Below are 18,945 nucleotides of genomic sequence, written 5' to 3' on the forward strand. Positions count from 1 at the left end.
GGAGTCTAGTGAGGAAAAGTGTAGAAAAAGCAGAGGGCAAAATACATGACCTGATCACCAAAATGAAAGCCTGCTGGAAGGAATATTCATCAGTCAACCTCGGGTCAGCAATTCCAGCCACAACAGACGTTATTCAGAACAGAAGCGATATTACCCTGGGTGCAGTCCATTGTCTTCTAAAGTGCCAAACTAATGGAACTGATTAGGAAATAGAAATTAGTTCAAGGTCCAAATGAGTGAACTATACCATAGCTGTCAGGATAACTTAATAATTCTCATGTTCCAATATAGAACTTCTTATGATTGGTGAATAAAATGTGTTAGGCCCAGGAATAAAAATGGCTGAATCATCAAATAAATTGAATTTTGATTCTTGCTATCACATCTTTGATTTCCGATTTACTGTCTTGAGTTTCAGAACATTAAATGGTGCCACAAGTTGTATAAACCACAGAAACTTCATATAAGGGCTGATTCACTATTTGTACAACAGAATGCATTACAATATTTCGCGCAGCTATATCATTTCCGATTTCTGAATGTTTCCTTATGTTTCCTGGTGCAGTTTCTTTATTGCCCTGGTCACTATGTGCACAGTAAAGTCTCACAACACCAGGTTAAAGTCCAACAGGTTTATTTGGTAGCACAAGCCACGAGCTTTCGGAGCGCTGCCCCTTCATCAGGTGAGTGGGAGTTCTGTTCACAAACAGGGCATATAAAGACACAAACTCAATTTACAAAATAATGGTCTCAAGCAACAGATACCTATTATTTTGTAAATTGAGTTTGTGTCTTTATATGCCCTGTTTGTGAACAGAACTCGTACTCACCTGATGAAGGGGCAGCGCTCCGAAAGCTCGTGGCTTGTGCTACCAAATAAACCTGTTGGACTTTAACCTGGTGTTGTGAGACTTCTTACTGTGCTTACCCCAGTCCAACGCCGGCATCTCCACATCATCACTACCTGCACATTCAGAGGCTGAGTTCCAGAATAGTGTTGTTGCATTCAGTGCTTTCAGTGTTTGAAAGAATAGACCGTGGGCTAAATATCCGGAAGACAAAGGTCCAGCCTGCTCCTGCTGTGCAATGCTGCTCCAGCTATCAAATCATCAGACAGCGTGAATCATGTCTTATACCTTGGGAACCTCCTCTCAGCCAAGGCAGACATTAATGATGAAACTCACCATTGCCTCCAATGTGCTAGCGCAGCCTTTGGCCAACTGGGGAATAGGACATTTGATGACAAGGGCCTGAATCCTGACACTAAGCTCATGGTCTACAGTGCTATCTGCTCTTCTGTATGTATCAGGGTCATGGACAAGATACAGCAAACTGGAAAAACATCACCAGCCATGCCTCCACAAAATGGAAATGGCAGGACAGGCACTGTAGTATCAGTGTCCTTTCTCATCCCCAGGAGAGAGGCACTGATTATGGCTCATCAGCCATGTTGGGCAGGCCACATCATCCACATACCTGATGATGTGCATAGATACACAGGATCATGCCAGAAGGAGGCCATTCGGCCCATCAAGTCTGCACTGACCACAATCCCACCCTGGGCCTATCCCCTTAACCCCATGCATTTACCCTAGCTATTCCCCTGACACTAAGGGGCAATTTAGCATGGCCAATCCCCCTAACCCACCCATCTTTGGACTGTGGGAAGAAACTGGAGCACCCGGAGGAAACCCATGCAGACACAGGGGGAATGTGCAGACTCTGCACAGACAGAACACAAGCCGTGAATCGAACTTGGGTCCCTGGCGCTGTGAGGCAACAGTGCTAACCACTGTGCCACCATGCCGCCCATAAAAGGGATTGTTTTGGGGATGATGATGATGATGTATATCATCATCATCATCCCCAAAACAACCTCTCTACTGCAAGCTCTGTCATGGTTTTTACCAGGAGGGCAATGGAAACTTTTCTGGGATTTCCTGAAAGCCTCCCTGAAAAAGTACAGTATTCCCACTGATTTGTGGGTATCTGTTGCTTGAGACTATCCAAACTGGAGCAGAAACATTCGCAAAGGTGCCAACCATTTCAAACATCTCCAACAGGACCAAATGGAGGCCAAGAGCAGAAGGAGCCTAACACAATCTGAGCCACATCAAACACTATCTGCTCCATCTGTGGCAGAGTGTGCTTTTAACTCACCTCAGGACCCAGAACTTCAGAGTGGAAGAAGCCACCCTCGATCCTGAGGGACTAACTAAGAAGAAGAGGTGTATGGGGACATTGTAAATGCATTCAGAAAGAGTGTTTTATCATTTTTGCTGCACATATCCATGAGAGCAATTCTTCAGTAGTTGTACTGAGCAAAACGTACAACAAAATGTTCAAGAACTTAATCAGAAAAATAAGAAGCAAGAAATGTAAGTGTACACCAATTATTTTAGAGCAATGTAGCTATGAGAAAAAATCTGTATGCATTTTAACTGGAGATTGTAGCAGTTTGAGTAACAAAATCAGAAAAAAGACTACTTGATCGTACCTAATTCCCATTACAGAAGGAACAGTCTTATTTGTTGTTGCTTTAAAATATACATGCTAGGCACATAGGACGTGGCTGAATTTAATTATGCTGCATCAGTCCCCAAGGATAGACTGTGAGAAGTAATGTTCAGCATAGTGAAGATGTTATTTACTGTCTGTGATTCAGTATTATACACCCTGCAGTCAATTGTAGTTTTGCCCACATTATTGTTAACCTAGAAAAGGCAGGTGTAGATTGGAGAACTATCCATCATCAAAATTAGGAGCTAGTAGAAATTTTAGGTCTGGATGTTTTTTCGGGTCAATGTCACTGATCTTTCCTGTAGGCAGATCCTGCATGGGCTGTTCATCATTATTGCTCAATATCTAGTTCAACAATACCGTGACCATGGGCGAAAGCCTTGATGCATTAAGTGGATACTGTAATCTTATAAAAAGCCTTATGCGTGCTTCTTGAGCCTTTCAAAAGGTGAACTAACAGTTTAGTGAAATGAAGCCAAATACAAATAAATAAACATGTTTATTTTACAATTGGTTAGGGAATCAGCAGAATGGTATTTATAATAAATCTTACAGTACATAGCTTAACCTTATGTCGTTTCTCTTAAGGAAGACAGTAATAGAGTTTCCAATGCTGTTGCTGTTAGTGAGCTTCGCATTGAGTTGTACTTGTTCTAACTGGCTATATCCTTGGGGGATCAAGCTTGGTCCCTGGCACCTTTCTCCAATGGATCTTTTCTAGACCATGGATGAGATTCTCTGGCCTCCCCATGGCTTGTTTTTCAGTGGTAGGAGGCAGCCCACCGTTGACTGGCAGCAGGATCACCTAGTGCCGCTCTGTCAATGGGATTTCCCATTGAATCCACCCCATGCCGCCAGGAAACCCACGGTGGGGGTGTGCCATCAGCAGGACCAGAAGATCCTGCTGGCATGAACAGCCGGAAAATCTCACCCCATGTGTTCACCTCTCCTTTCCTATCTGGAGAGGAACCAACAGCCTGATTCCCAACTAACTTTCCATGTCAGGATGATTGGCCTGTAAGAGTCCTAGTTAAATAAGTAAATTCCTCTCCAGATGGAGGCCCATAGACATTAGTTACTGTGATTCTCAAATGATGAACATCTGAGCTTAATGGGACCGCTTTTAACTTTCAGGCAGCGTAATGGCAAAGTGCATCAGTCACTCACCCATGCATTCTTGCCCATGAGAAATCCAAGCTCTTTCAGAGGCCACATCTATTACCATGTGACTAGAAAACTTTAAACACCCCAAATGGGCTTTCCACTGCAGCATGTCATCTCTAAGGCCCTGAATAATATTGGGCAGTCTGGAGAGGAGTGGCGGGAGGGAATGTGAACTGATTGTGGAGGGACAGCAACTGCTCACCACATTCTTGTGGAACCCAGAGGAGTCTGTATATACTTCTTAAATCCTTTCTGCTTCATTGCCTGATACAACTTGACAGAACATTGAAATTGCTGGAATATTATAACCAAACTTATTCTCCACACCTTTGGGCTCTGGCAGACAATATTGGGTGATATTCAAAATCCAGTTCAGAACACATCGCTATGGGCCACTGAGCTGTATTAAACTTTTATTTTGAACTCCAATATCCTTGTGTTTTACTAAAATATTCCTGTCTAGTAAAAGCATGTCAATAACACAGTGATCTGTGCTAATTAGCTAATCTCAGCCATGGTGGCAATGAGAATGTTGCAATTAGCCATAGTTTCCTCAGGCCAGGAAGAGAAGAAATAAGCTAACATTTGTGTTCCTGATCTCATGCTATCCTCTGGAATTGTGCAAAGTATGGACAGGGTGTGCCTTTTCTATTACTTCATGATAAAAAAGCCTGCTAACTTTTATAGATTCACAAGTAAGGAATATAGACATGAATGATCACAGTAGCAACAACCCAATGATTTGCAAACCATTATATATCATTGGCCATTTACTACTTTGATGCATGTTGAGAATTTAACCTGAATTTAAATTCCTGCCTTGAGGTTGAAGGCAGCTCCAAGCTCAGAGGCAAGCCGAGAAACTACAAAAGGTCGTGTGAAACTACAAAAAGTCGTGAATGTAGCCCAATCCATCACGCAAACCAGCCTCCCAGCCATTGAGTCTGTCTACACTTCCCGCTGCTGCGGAAAAGCAGCCAGCATAATAAAGGACGCCACACACCCCGGACATACTCTCTTTCACTTCTTCTGTCAGGAAAAAAATACAAAAGTCTGAGGTCATGTACCAACCGACTCAAGAACAGCTTCTTCCCTGCTGCTGTCAGACTTTTGAATGGACTTACCTCGCATTAAGTTGATTTTTCTCTACACCCTAGCTATGACTGTAACACTACATTCTGCATTCTCTCCTTTCCTTCTCTATGAATGGTACGCTTTGTCGGTACAGCATGCAAGAAACAATACTTTTCACTCTTTACTAATCCATGTGACAATAATAAATCAAATCAAATCAAGAGAGTATAAACAATATAGCACATACTCAAAGGAGGTGGTTTCAACCAATCCTCCAATGGCAAGGTTGCCTCAGTGAGCAAAGCCATGAGTGCAAATTGGTATTCAGTCAGAAGTGGAAGCTGTAATATTTTGGCCTCCAAAAAATATTACTGCCTCCAGCTGAGTAGCTGAAATACTTATCCCCTGAGAAAACACTGACCCCATTGCCACCATCACTATTTGTGACTATTAAACAACTGTATACACAGTTTCAAGAATCATCCTTTTAAAGAGGCTTCAACTGCTATAAAAACTGTCCTGCAAATTAAACAATCTGCTCTCTGAAACAATGGGAATAAAACCTAGTAGGGAGTGGTTCAGCAAATAATTAACACAATTAAATTTCTAAAGCCCCTAATATATTATAATTTTCACTTGCCTAACGATGGTTGTTTGAAAGTCCCAAGAATGACTTTTCTTATGACGGTGTCTTCCCTATTAACATTGTCATTTAGGGTCTGTCGGCTCCAATAACACGATGAGAAAAAAACACTTTTGGTGGTGCACCACTGCTTCTTGAGAAATTGTAATCCCACCTAATTTACATGACAGAGTTCTTGTTGAAAATGCGGATTTTTAGCATCACACATGCAAGTTTGCAGGTTCTGAAAGCTAAAGAGGAATTAAATTTGAAATCAAAAAAATATAAAAGGAAATATTGTTCTGCAGGTGCATGAATAACAAAAGGGATAGAACCTTTAAGGAAAGCACAAGATAAACTTGGATAGTGACAAAGAAATGGCAAAAATATTAGGTGCAATTTAATGTCCTTCTTCATGGCTACTTTGGTAGCGGAGGCATTTAATCAAGAGAACGGGTTGACCATTGCCTTCTGCCTTGCCCCAATTAAATCTATGGTGGAAAGGCCTATGGATGGCCTTCCCATCTCACATCCTATTGTGAACCTTAGGTGGTAAATAAATGCCAAAGCCTCATACTGCTGTCACTGGCATTAATACAGAGGCAGGCATCGGAATCACTATGTGGGGAGCATGATGAATAAATTCTTGCTTGTGGGCTTACAGGGGGAACCCTCGTTCAAAGGCAGTTGATACTTGATTAAGGGGCCTGACATCGGAGGTGGAGGTCCTGATATAAGCCACCTTGTAACCTTGCTGCTGACTCCCCTTGTTCCCCTCCCTCACAATCCCAACTCCCTATCTCCTGCCTTCCACACCCCCCCATAACCTAACTGTGGCCTTGGATCCAGCAATGATTCTAGACCTCGGGTGGGTGTCACACCAGCAGCAACCACCATTTTCCCAATGGCATGGGCATTCAAATGGACCTACCTGGGCAGGACTTCGACCCCCAGGATCCTCGTGTCTGAGTGGCGGGTCTTCCCTAAAAGAAAGACATAGCTCTCGCTGGCCCTCCAGTGAGACCCCTGTCACATCCATTAAATACCGCCAATGGATATTGCCTCATTTTGACTACAGTGAACATGACATTAGAAAGACAGGTTTTAAAAAGAGGTTGAAAGATATGTAAGATGAAAAAGATAATTGGTAAACAAGTCAAACTTAGAGAATGGATGGATTGCATCCATTCATATGAACCTAACAATAAGTAGCAGAGACACAGTGTATAGAATGTATATGTGTGTGTGGAAGGGAGTTCAATAAAATCTGGCAGACAGCTAATGCCATTCCTATATTCGGAAAGGATAGTAGCTCCAGGAAGCTATTGACCAGTTAGCTTAACGTGGTAGAGAAGATATAATAGAAAAGCATGCTGACACCAAAAATGTAATGAAGATTAGTCACCACAAACTTCAAACTGAGGATCATGCCTAAACATTCATGCTCTCCACCACAGGAGCATAATGGAATATACAATATGCAATGTAGCGACCCTCAACCTCTACCAACTAGAAGGACAAGGGCAGCAGGTTCATGGGAACACCACCATATGCAAGTTCCCTTCCAATCCACACTCCATCTTGACTTGGAAATATATCACTGTTCTCTCACTGTCCGTGGATCAAAATCCTGAAACTCTCTCTTCCTAACAGCACTATGAATGCACCTACCATGGACAACAGCAGTTCAAGAAAATGGCTCACCTCCTCAGGGACAATAGGAATGGGCAAAAAGTGCTGCTGGCCTAGCCAGCATCACATCTGGTGAAAGAATTAGAAACATTATTGAATTCTTTGAAATAATAGAAAAAGCGGACTAAGGTACTGTAGTGGATGAAATATGCATGGACTTTCAAAAGGTCTTTGATAAAATACCAAAAAGAAGACTCATGATAAAGACCAGAGAATGTGATGTTTGACATCAATTTGCAAATGGATAACAAATTGTCTCTTTAGTGGGCAAATTACCATCCACTTAAGGGCCTCAGTTGATGACTGGACGGTGTGGCCAACACTGAGCCTTCCCACCACAGACTTAATTGGGGTGAAAACGGAAAGGGGGCAGTGTCCCCGCTCACCACCATCTTGCCTGATTAAACATGCCCTCATCCCAGCCACCAAACTCGCCAGAGGGAAGGCAACCAATTCCCTCTGGAGTTCAAACCTCGTCCTCATAAATGTAGTAAAGCCTCTAATAAATCCAGGAAAAAGCTCCATACTCAAAGTACTGAGAATGCAGAACTCACCATCACATGGAGTGATTGAGATCACTATCACAGATGCATTGAAGAGGAATGTTGATAAATACATGAGTAGATAAAGAAATAAAAGGATATATTGATAGGGTGAGATGAGGTATGGGGGAAGAAACCCATGTGGCACATAAATACTGGCACCGACCTGTTGGGCTGAATGGACTGTTCTTATGCTGTAAAATTCAAAGTAATAATAACTCACTAATTTCACACTCCCCAGTCCAGCAATGCTGAAGTAAATTGTGCCTCAGCTGCTGCCTCAGCTAAGATGAGGCCTTTTGGTGTGTAAGGATTAGTTTACTTATTAACTAGCCTCACTGTCTTTGGAACAGCTTATTTTTGATGGGTTAATGAGATACAATTTATTCCTTTCTCCTCATTATGTACAGTAATGTTAATTGCTAAGACTTTGCAAAAGTTTCATGTAGAGAGAACATAATAAAACTAATTGAAACAAAATAAAGCTATACTCACCAAAAACATTCCTTGGATGGTTTTCCTTTCTTAAAAAAGTTTTACACACATTGACTAAACCTAACTTTAAGTCAATCACAAAATGTCAATTTGTGGCAAGTGAGGAATACTGTAAACATGCTTGGGTTAAACTGAACAAAGTAACATCCAAGTAAATGGTGTCAGACCAGATGATAGAGCCATATTAATTATTCATAACAGATTTAATAAAGTCTCTTGTCAAACATGTTTATGTTGCTGTGTGTAATGAAGACTGGTATAAATTATACTTGCTTCTGCCCTTTGCCTACTCGTGCTTTAGATCCATCAGCTGATAGGTTATTGGCAAGGTCATGCGTTATGCTTTTTAAGTAGCCTGAAAGTTAACTGGATGTTTTGTTATTAATGTTCACAAGGTCTTTGTTTCATTCTGATTCTGATTGCAGCTGGTGCTCAAGACAGGATTGGATATGCTTTTGGCCTGGGGCTAGAACGACTAGCGATGATTTTGTATGGAATACCAGATATCCGTCTGTTCTGGAGTGAAGATGAACGATTCTCCAAACAGTTCCAAGTTACTCATATTGACCAGAAAGTCACATTTCAGGTTAAAAACACACTATTTCAATTTATAGTTTTCTTTATACTATATTATGTTGAATTGCATGCATCAACAATTTATTACAGTAAGAAGTCTCACAACACCAGGTTAAAGTCCAACAGGTTTATTTGGTAGCACATGCCACTTGCTTTCGGAGCGCTGCCCCTTCATCAGGTGAGTGGGAGTTCTGTTCACAAACAGGGCAAATAAAGACACAAACTCAATTTACAAAATAATGGTTGGAATGCAAGTCTTTACAGGTAATCAAATCTTAAAGGTACAGACAATGTGAGTGGAGAGAGGGTTAAGCACAGGTTAAAGAGATGTGTATTGTCTCCAGCCAGGACAGTGAGATTTTGCAAGCCCAGGCAAGTCGTGGAGGTTACAGATAGTGTGACGTGAACCCAAGATCCCGGTTGAGGCCATCCTCATGTGTGCGGAACTTGACTATCGGTCTCGACTCAGCGACTCAGCGCTGTCGTGTGTCGTGAAGGCCGCCTTGGAGAACGCTTACCCGAAGATCAGAGGCCGAATGCCCGTGACCGCTGAAATGTTCCCCAACAGGAAGAGAACACTCTTGCCTGGTGATTGTCGAGCGGTGTTCATTCATCCATTGTTGTAGCATCTGCATTGTCTCCCCAATGTACCATGCCTCGGGACATCCTTTCCTGCAGTGTATCAGGTAGACAAAATTGGCCGAGTTGCAAGAGTATGTACCGTGTACCTGGTGGATGGTGTTCTCACGTGAGATGATGGCATCCATGTCGATGATCCGGCACATCTTGCAGAGGTTGCTGTGGCAGGGTTGTGTGGTGTCGTGGTCACTGTTCTCCTGAAGGCTGGGTAGTTTGCTGTGGACAATGGTCTGTTTGAGGTTGTGCGGTTGTTTGAAGGCAAGAAGTGGGGGTGTGGGGATGGCCTTGGTGAGATGTTCGTCTTCATCAATGACATCATCAATGACAAACCGCACCGACCTCCTCAGAAGACAAACATGAGACACGGCGGACAGAGTACCCTTCGTCGTCCAGTACTTCCCCGGAGCGGAGAAGCTACGACATCTTCTCCGGAGCCTTCAACATGTCATTGATACCAACCATTATTTTGTAAATTGAATTTGTGTCTTTATATGCCCTGTTTGTGAACAGAACTCCCACTCACCTGATGAAGGGGCAGCGCTCCAAAAGCTAGTGGCTTGTGCTACCAAATAAACCTGTTGGACTTTAACCAGGTGTTGTGAGACTTCTTACTGTGTTTACCCCAGTCCAATGCCAGCATCTCCACATCAACAATTTATAACAGAAGTGTTGTGCCATGAGTTAGCAATGTTTATATTTAATCAATTATAATTTTTTTTAGTTAGTCGTCTGCTTGTAGTTATCTTTTGCGATTTAAAATATTTGTTTTTAGGATGTCAGTGACAGTGGCAAATCCACGTTCATTGCCCTTCCTTAACTTCCTGGAGATTATATTGGTGAAACAGCTACAGTCCTTGGGTTGATGTTTCCACAGTGCAGTTAGTGGGGGGGGGGGGGGGGGGGGTTCTGACAAATTGACACATTGGCAATGAAACTATCACAGTGAAAAGCAACTTACAGATCACTGCTTCAACTGCTGTTTAATAGGCAGGAAGATATGAGAGCAAAATCCAGGTTGATTCAGTGGGAGGGTAATTTTGACTTGTGTGATATTGTAAAATTGGTTGTAGTGAATTGGCAGCTCCTTGTACACCCCTCAGTTTTTATTTCTAATTGTGATTTTGAAGTCATTGGAAATAAAAATTGAGAGCTGTGAAATGGGCTGCTGATTTTCTGTCATCTGATTTTTTTTACAGTTACACATATTTCTCCCTTTCATTTTTCTTGTTGTCCCCTTACCAGTGTGCCATTCTCAGCCAAAGCAGGAAAGCAGAAAATCACTGTGGTCTTATGTTTATACACCAAATGGATGTAACCCTTGTTGGAGGGCCTGATAACAGGCAGTAAAATCTGTCTCTGAATTTATCTCCCTTTGTGGGCAGAACTTGGCTTTCACTTAGTACTGTTCCACACTTACCTGGTCAAGAACTCAGCTCTGAGTTGGTAAACCTGTATGCTGCCATAATATGGTAAAGCAGATTCAAGCTCTGACATGCCGGTCAACACTAGCCTTGTCTTTACCTTGACTTTCAAGTTCACAAGTTCGCATTTTTTTCTTGCACCTCAATTACCATTTTAGAAGTTGTAGTGAAAATAAGCTTGGAGAGGCATCAAGCTTTGTATGACCCCAATTCAATGGGTCGTAATTATCCTGTATAACTCTGCTCAATATCAGTGTAAAATAGGTGGGTGCCGTAGGATTGAATAGCTTCAAACATTGCATCCTTCTATTTCAGTAATTGCGTAATATAAGAAACCACAACTCATGGACTACTTGTTTACTTGTGCTAGACAAATTTTATCTATCAAAAGCTACTTCACCTTTCCTATCAATTTCAAAATGTTCTACGTAATTAGAGTTCTGAATCCTAATAATTTAAGTAAATAATTGAAGTCACCCTTATATAACTTTACAATACCCATAACTTTACATATGCCCACATGATTAAATATTGGAAGCTAAGTGCTTGGATATCAAAGCAATGGAACAGCAGAAGCCCTAGAGGAGTACAGATTGTGCAAGAGGGAATTTAAAAAGGAAATTATGAGAGCAAAAGGGGGACAAGAAAGTATACTGGCAGGTAAAATAGAGGAAAATTTTAAGTTGTTTTATAAATACATTAAGGGTAAAAGGGTATCTAGGGGAGGGCCTATTAAGGACCACGGTGGTAATTTGTGTATGGAGCCAGAGGACATAGGTAGAATACTAAATAATTACTTTCACGAGTGAGAGGAATGATATGAGTACAGAAATCAGGGAGAATGACTCTGTTGCAGTTAAAGAAATTAACAAAGGCAGAGAGGAGGTTCTGAATGGTCTGGCAGGCTTAAAAGTAGATGAATCTCCAGGGCCGGATTAAATGTATCGGAGGCTGTTTAGTGAGGCAAGGGAGGAAATAGCAGGGGCGCAGGCAATCATTTTCAATTCGTTTCTGGCCACGGAAGAGGGGCCAGAGGAATGGAGGACAGTCAATGTGGCACCATTATTTAAAAGGGAGGAAGGGATAAACCAGGAAACCACAGGCCAGTCAGTCTAACTCCAGTGATGGGAAAAGTATTGGAAGCAATCCTGAGAAACAGAACTAATCTGCATTTGAGAGGCAGGGATTAAAGTAAACTTTATTTTTAAAGTTTATTTATTAGTCACAAGTAGGATTACATTAACACTGCAATTAAGTTACTGTAAAAATCCTCTAGTCGCCACATTCCGGCGACTGTTCGGATACACTGCGGGAGAATTTAGGATGGCCAATACACCTAACCAGCACATCTTTCGGACTGTGAGAGGAAACCGGAGTACCCGGAGGAAATCCATGCAGACACGGGGAAAATGTGCAAACTCCACACAGACAGTGACCCAAGCTGGGAATCGAACTCGGGTCCTTGGTGCTGTGAGGCAGCAGTGCTAACCAAAGAACAAAGAACAGTACAGCACAGGAAACAGGCCCTTCGGCCCTCCAAGCCTGTGCCGCTCATTGGTCCAACTAGACCATTCGTTTGTATCCCTCCATTCCCAGACTGCTCATGTGACTATCCAGGTAAGTCTTAAACCATGCCAGCGTGTCTGCCTCCACCACCCTACTTGGCAGCGCTTTCCAGGCCCCCACCACACTCTGTGTAAAAAACGTCCCTCTGATATCTGAGTTATACCTCGCCCCTCTCACCTTGAGCCCGTGACCCCTCGTGATCGTCACCTCCGACCTGGGAAAAAGCTTCCCACTGTTCACCCTATCTATACCCTTCATAATTTTGTACACCTCTATTAGGTCTCCCCTCATTCTCCATCTTTCCAGGGAGAACAAGCCCAGTTTACCCAATCTCTCCTCATAGTTAAGACCCTCCATACCAGGCAACATCCTGGTAAACCTTCTCTGCACTCTCTCTAAAGCCTCCACGTCCTTCTGGTAGTGCGGCGACCAGAACTAGACGCAGTACTCCAAATGTGGCCTAACCAGCGTTCTATACAGCTGCAACATCAGACTCCAGCTTTTTTACTCTATACCCCGTCCTATAAAAGCAAGCATACCATATGCCTTCTGCACCACCTTCTCCACCTGTGTTGCCACCTTCAAGGATTTGTGGACTTGCACACCTAGGTCCCTCTGTGTTTCTATACTCTTGATGGCTCTGCCATTTATTGTATAACGCCCCCCTACATTAGTTCTTCCAAAATGCATCACTTCGCATTTATCTGGATTAAATTCCATCTGCCATTTCTCCGCCCAATTTACCAGCCTATCTATATCCTGCTGTATTGCCCGACAATGTTCATCGCTATCCGCAAGTCCAGCCATCTTCGTGTCATCCGCAAACTTGCTTATAACACCAGTTACACCTTCTTCCAAATCATTTATATATATCACAAATAGCAGAGGTCCCAGTACAGAGCCCTGCGGAACACCACTGGTCACAGACCTCCAGCCGGAAAAAGACCCTTCGACCACTACCCTCTGTCTCCTATGGCCAAGCCAGTTCTCCACCCATCTAGCCACTTCTCCTTGTATCCCATGAGCCTTAACCTTCTTAACCAACCTGCCATGTGGGACTTTGTCAAATGCCTTACTGAAATCCATATAGACGACATCCACGGCCCTTCCTTCATCAACCGTTTTTGTCACTTCCTCAAAAAACTCCACCAAATTTGTAGGGCACGACCTCCCTCTTACAAAACCATGCTGTCTGTCACTAATGAGATTGTTCCGTTCTAAATGCGCATACATCCTGTCTCTAAGAATCCTCTCCAACAACTTCCCTACCATGGACGTCAAGCGCACTGGCCTATAATTTCCGGGTTATCCCTGCTACCCTTCTTAAATAACGGTACCACATTCGCTATCCTCCAATCCTCAGGGACCTCACCTGTGTCCAATGAAGAGACAAAGATTTCCATCAGAGGCCCAACAATTACATCTCGTCTCCCTGAGCAGTCTAGGATAGATGCCATCAGGCCCTGGGGATTTGTCAGTTTTAATGTTACCTAAAAAACCTAACACTTCCTCCCTTGTAATGGAGATTCTCTCTAACGGGTCAACACCTCCCTCTGAGACACTCCCAGTCAACAAGTCCCTCTCCTTTGTGAATACCGATGCAAAGTATTCATTTAGGATCTCCCCTATTCCCTTGGGTTCTAAGCATAATTCCCCTCCTTTGTCCCTGAGAGGTCCGACTTTTTCCCTGGCAACTCTTTTGTTCCTAACATATGAATAAAATGCCTTAGGATTCTCCTTAATCCTGTCTGCTAAGAACATTTCATGACCTCTTTTTGCCCTTCTAACTCCCCGTTTGAGTTCTTTCCTACTCTGTATTCCTCCAGAGCTCCATCTGTTTTCAGTTGCCTGGACCTAATGTACGCCTCTCTTTTCTTTTTGATCAGATCCTCAATTTCCCTGGTTATCTACGGCTCTCAAATCCTACCTTTCCTATCCTTCCTTTTTACAGGCACATGCTTGCCCTGCAACCTTATCGACTGTTCCTTAAAAGACTCCCACATGCCAGACGTGGACTTACCACCGAACAGCCTCTCCCAATCAACAGCCACCAATTCCTGCCTAATCCGGCTATAGTTAGCCTTCCCCCAATTTAGCACCCTATCCTTAGGACAACACTCATCCTTGTCCATTGCTATCCTAAAGTTAACAGAGTTGTGGTCACTATTTGCCACATGTTCCCCTACCGAAACTTTGACGACCTGACCGGGCTCATTTCCCAGAACTAGATCCAGTATAGCCCCCTCTCTAGTTGGGCTATCTACATACTGTTCCAAAGAACCTTCCAGTATGCATTTTACAAATTCCTCTCCGTCCAGACCCCCAGCCCTAAGCACTTTCCAGTCTATACCAGGGAAATTGAAGTCTCCCACTACAACAACCCTATTTTTTCTGCACATATCCAGAATCTCCTGACATATCCGTTCCTCCACTTCCCGTGGGCTCTTGGGTGGCCTGTAGTATACCCCCAGCATAGTGACTGCACCTTTCCTGTTTCTGAGCTCCACCCACAGCGACTCATTACATGACCCCTCTAAATTGTCCACCCTCTGCACCGCTGTAATATGCTCCCTAACTAATACCGCTGCTCCCCCACCTTTTTTAGCCCCTCCTCTGTCTCGCCTAAAACACTTATACCCCGGAATATTTAGCTGCCAGTCCTATCCTTCTTTTAACCATGTCTCCGTCACCACAACCACAACCAAATTCCGCGTAAGCATTAAGGCCCTAAGTTCGTCTGTCTTACCTGTTACGCTCCTCGCATTGAAGCAGATGCACTCCAGACCTCCAGGCCCACTCAAGAACAGTCAGCGTGGTTAAGGGAAGGTCAAGTCTGACCAACCTGATTGAATTTTTTGAAGAGATGACCAAGTGTGTAGATGAGGGAAATGCATTTGACGTAGTCTGCTTGGACTTCAGAATGGGTTCTGTTAAGATCCCACATGGGAGACTAATAGCAAAGATAAGAGCCCGTGGAATCCAAGGAAATTTAGCAAATTGGATCCAGAATTGACTGAGTAGCAGGAAGCAGATGGTGATGTTATGCTGGACATGTATAAAATGTTGGTTAGACCACAGCTAGAATATAGTGTGCAGTTCTGGAATCCACATTATGGGAGGGATGTGATAACACTGGAAAAAGTGTGGTGGAAATTTACCAGGATGTTGCCTAGGCTGGAGAGTTTTAGTTATGAAGAGAGATTGGATAGACTGGAGTTGTTTTCCCTGGAGCAGGGGAGACTGAGGGGGGACATGATTGGGGTATACAAAATTATGAGGGGCATAGATAGAGTAGACAGGAAGAAACATTTCTGCTTCATGGAGGGATCAATTACTAGAGGGCATAGATTTAAGATAAGGGGCAAGAGATTTAGAGAGAATGAGAGGGAAAGCTTTTTCACCCAAAGGGTGGTGAGAGTTTGGAACTCATTGCCTGAAAGGGTGGTGGAGACAGTGACACTCAACATTTAAGAAGCATTTAGATGTGCACTTGCAATGCCAAGGCAAACAAAGCTATGGACCTAATGCTGGAAAATGAGATTAGAATAGTTAGATGGTTTGTCTTTGACTGACGCAGATGCGACGGGCTGAAGGATCTTTTTCTGTGCTGTATACCTCTATGACTCTATAAATTTAGTGTAGTCTAGGTTAGAAGGGTAATACATAGAACATGGAACATAGAACAGTACAGCACAGTACAGGCCCTTTGGCCCATGATGTTGTGCCGAACCTTTTCCGAAACCAAGATCAAGCTATCCCACTCCCTATCGTTCTAGTGTGCTCCATGTGCCTATCCAATAACCGCTTGAAAGTTCCTAAAGTGTCCGACTCCACTATCACAACAGGCAGTCCATTCCACACCCCAACCACTCTCTGAGTAAAGAACCAACCACTCTCTGAGTAAAGAACCTACCTCGTACATCCCTCCTATATCTTCCACCACGAACCTTATAGTTATGCCCCCTAGTAACAGCTACATCCACCCGAGGAAATAGTCTCTGAACGTTCACTCTATCTATCCCCTTCATCATCTTATGAACCTCTATTAAGTCACCTCTCAACCTCCTCCGCTCTAAAGAGAAAAGCCCTAGCTCCCTCAACCTTTCCTCATAAGACCTACCCTCCAAACCAGGCAGCATCCTGGTAAATCTCCTTTGCACTCTTTCCAGTGCTTCCACATCCTTCTTATAATGAGGTGACCAGAACTGCACACAATATTCCAAATGTGGTCTCAGCAAGGTCCTGTACAGTTGCAGCATAACCCCACGGCTCTTAAACTCAAACCCCCTGTTAATAAACGCTAACACACTATAGGCCTTCTTCACGGCTCTATCCACTTGAGTGGCAACCTTCAGAGATCTGTGGATATGAACCCCAAGATCTCTCTGTTCCTCCACATTCCTCAGAACCCTACCTTTGACCCTGTAATCTGCATTCAAATTTGTCCTACCAAAATGAATCACCTCGCACTTATCAGGGTTAAACTCCATCTGCCATTTTTCGGCCCAGTTCTGCATCCTATCAATGTCTCCTTGCAGCCCACAACAGCCCTCCACCTCATCCACCACTCCACCAGTCCTGGTGTCATCCGCAAATTCACTGATCCACCCTTCAGCCCCCTCCTCCAAGTCATTTATAAAAATCACAAATAGCATAGGACCCAGCACTGATCCTTGTGGTACACTGCTGGTAACTGGTCTCCAGTCTGAAAATTTTCCATCCACCACCACCCTCTGTCTTCTATGAGATATGATGTGGAGATGCCGGCGTTGGACAGGGGTGAACACGGTAAGAAGTCTCAGAACACCAGGTTAAAGTCCAACGGGTTTATTTGGTAGCAAATACCATAAGCTTTCGGAGCAGGAGCAGTGCTCCGAAAGCTTATGGTATTTGCTACCAAATAAACTTGTTGGACTTTAACCTGGTGTTGTGAGAGTTCTTACCGTGTTCTATGAGATAGCCAGTTACTTATCCAATCGGCCAAGTTTCCCCCTATCCCACACCTCCTTACTTTCTTCATGAGCCGACCATGGAGGACCTTATCAAATGTCTTACTAAAATCCATGTATGTGACATCAACTGCTCTACCTTCATCAACACACTTAGTTACCTCCTCAAAAAATTCAATCAAATTTGTGAGGCAAGACTTACCCTTCATGAATCCGTGTTGACTATCCCGGATTAAGCTGCATCTTTCTAAATGATGAGAGTTGTTGTTACCTAAGTGTCTGGTGTGTGACTTCTACAATACAATGGCAATTTTCACAACTTTGTACACCCAACGAGGAGCTTAGCCTGCTGAATTTGTACATATAGGAAATTTGGACATGCATGGCTCATGATTTTCTGGGCACTGATTTCCACTGTGTACCTAACGCAAATGAAACTTTACTCTTTCACTTGTTTCATTCATTTTTATTTATTACGTTATATATCTTCAATTGGTGGTTCCAAGTTCTTGGACATTTTATATGTAATGCAATGGGAGTAAATTTGAATCAATAAAAAACAAGTATAAATTTATGGAAAATTAATGGAGGGATGTAGGCCCTGAAATAATAAAAACAATCTTTGTCAAAGCATGACCAGGACTGCAGCTGCTTGTGTTCTTTGTGAATTGCCATACGTGCAAGTTGAGGAAATTTGATTGCCTTAGCAAAAATCTATCGAACAGGTGGTTACATGAAAGTAACAGAATGACTGCTCAAACAGAACAGAGTTGTAAAGATTATATATATCTTTAATATGTATATATGAAACGGCTGTGGATTTTCTTGTGCATTGTTGATTTCCACTGACCTTTGATCTGAGTAACAAACTAATTTGTCAGTTTTAAATTAAGTGAAAAGAATTGTTGATAAAAATCCATGTTATTACTAAAAGCTGATTTGAGAATAATTAATTTAGAAGTTTCAGCTACATTCGATAACTCACTTATTGCATTTAAATGAATCTTCATCGTATCAGTACTTTACATATTAGCTGGAACGGAGTGGGGAGGATTGGACTATTGATTAAATAATGACAAAAATAGGCTATACTTAGGGATAGTTCAGTGTTGGGGCCACAGCTGTTCTCTTTATATATTAACGATCTAGATGACGGGACTGGGAGCATTCTGGCCAAGTTTGCCGATGATACAAAGATAGGTGGAGGGGCAGGTAGTATTGAGGAGGTGGGGAGGCTGCAGAAAGATTTAGACAGTTTAGGAGAGTGGTCCAAGAAGTGGCTGATGAAATTCAACGTGGGCAAGTGCGAGGTCGTACACTTTGGAAAAAAGAATAGAGGCATGGACTATTTTCTAAACGGTGACAAAATTCATAATGCTAAAGTGCAAAGGGACTTGGGAGTCCTAGTCCAGGATTCTCTAAAGGTAAACTTGCAGGTTGAGTCCGTAATTAGGAAAGCAAATGTAATGTTGTCATTTATCTCAAGAGGCTTGGAATACAAAAGCAGGGATGTACTTCTGAGGCTTTATAAAGCACTGGTTAGGCCCCATTTGGAGTACTGTGAGCAATTTTGGGCCCCACACCTCAGGAAGGACATACTGGCACTGGAGCGGGTCCAGCGGAGATTCACACGGATGATCCCAGGAATGGTAGGCCTGACATACGATGAACGTCTGAGGATCGTG

General features: G+C 43.0%; 1 protein-coding gene across 13 annotated transcripts in view; it reads left to right on the forward strand.

The window, feature by feature from the left end:
• fars2 (phenylalanyl-tRNA synthetase 2, mitochondrial) overlaps positions 1-18,945 on the forward strand; it is a 421,493-nt gene that overhangs the window by 242,077 nt on the left and 160,471 nt on the right. For all 13 annotated transcript variants that reach the window (XM_078199216.1, XM_078199190.1, XM_078199225.1 and 10 more), the window contains one exon: positions 8,535-8,695. In XM_078199216.1, the coding sequence (XP_078055342.1) occupies positions 8,535-8,695 (161 nt within the window). The remainder of the gene's footprint in view (positions 1-8,534; positions 8,696-18,945) is intronic.

Source organism: Mustelus asterias, chromosome 2 (assembly GCF_964213995.1).
Source record: "Mustelus asterias chromosome 2, sMusAst1.hap1.1, whole genome shotgun sequence".
In the NCBI taxonomy this organism is placed as follows: Eukaryota; Metazoa; Chordata; class Chondrichthyes; order Carcharhiniformes; family Triakidae; genus Mustelus; species Mustelus asterias.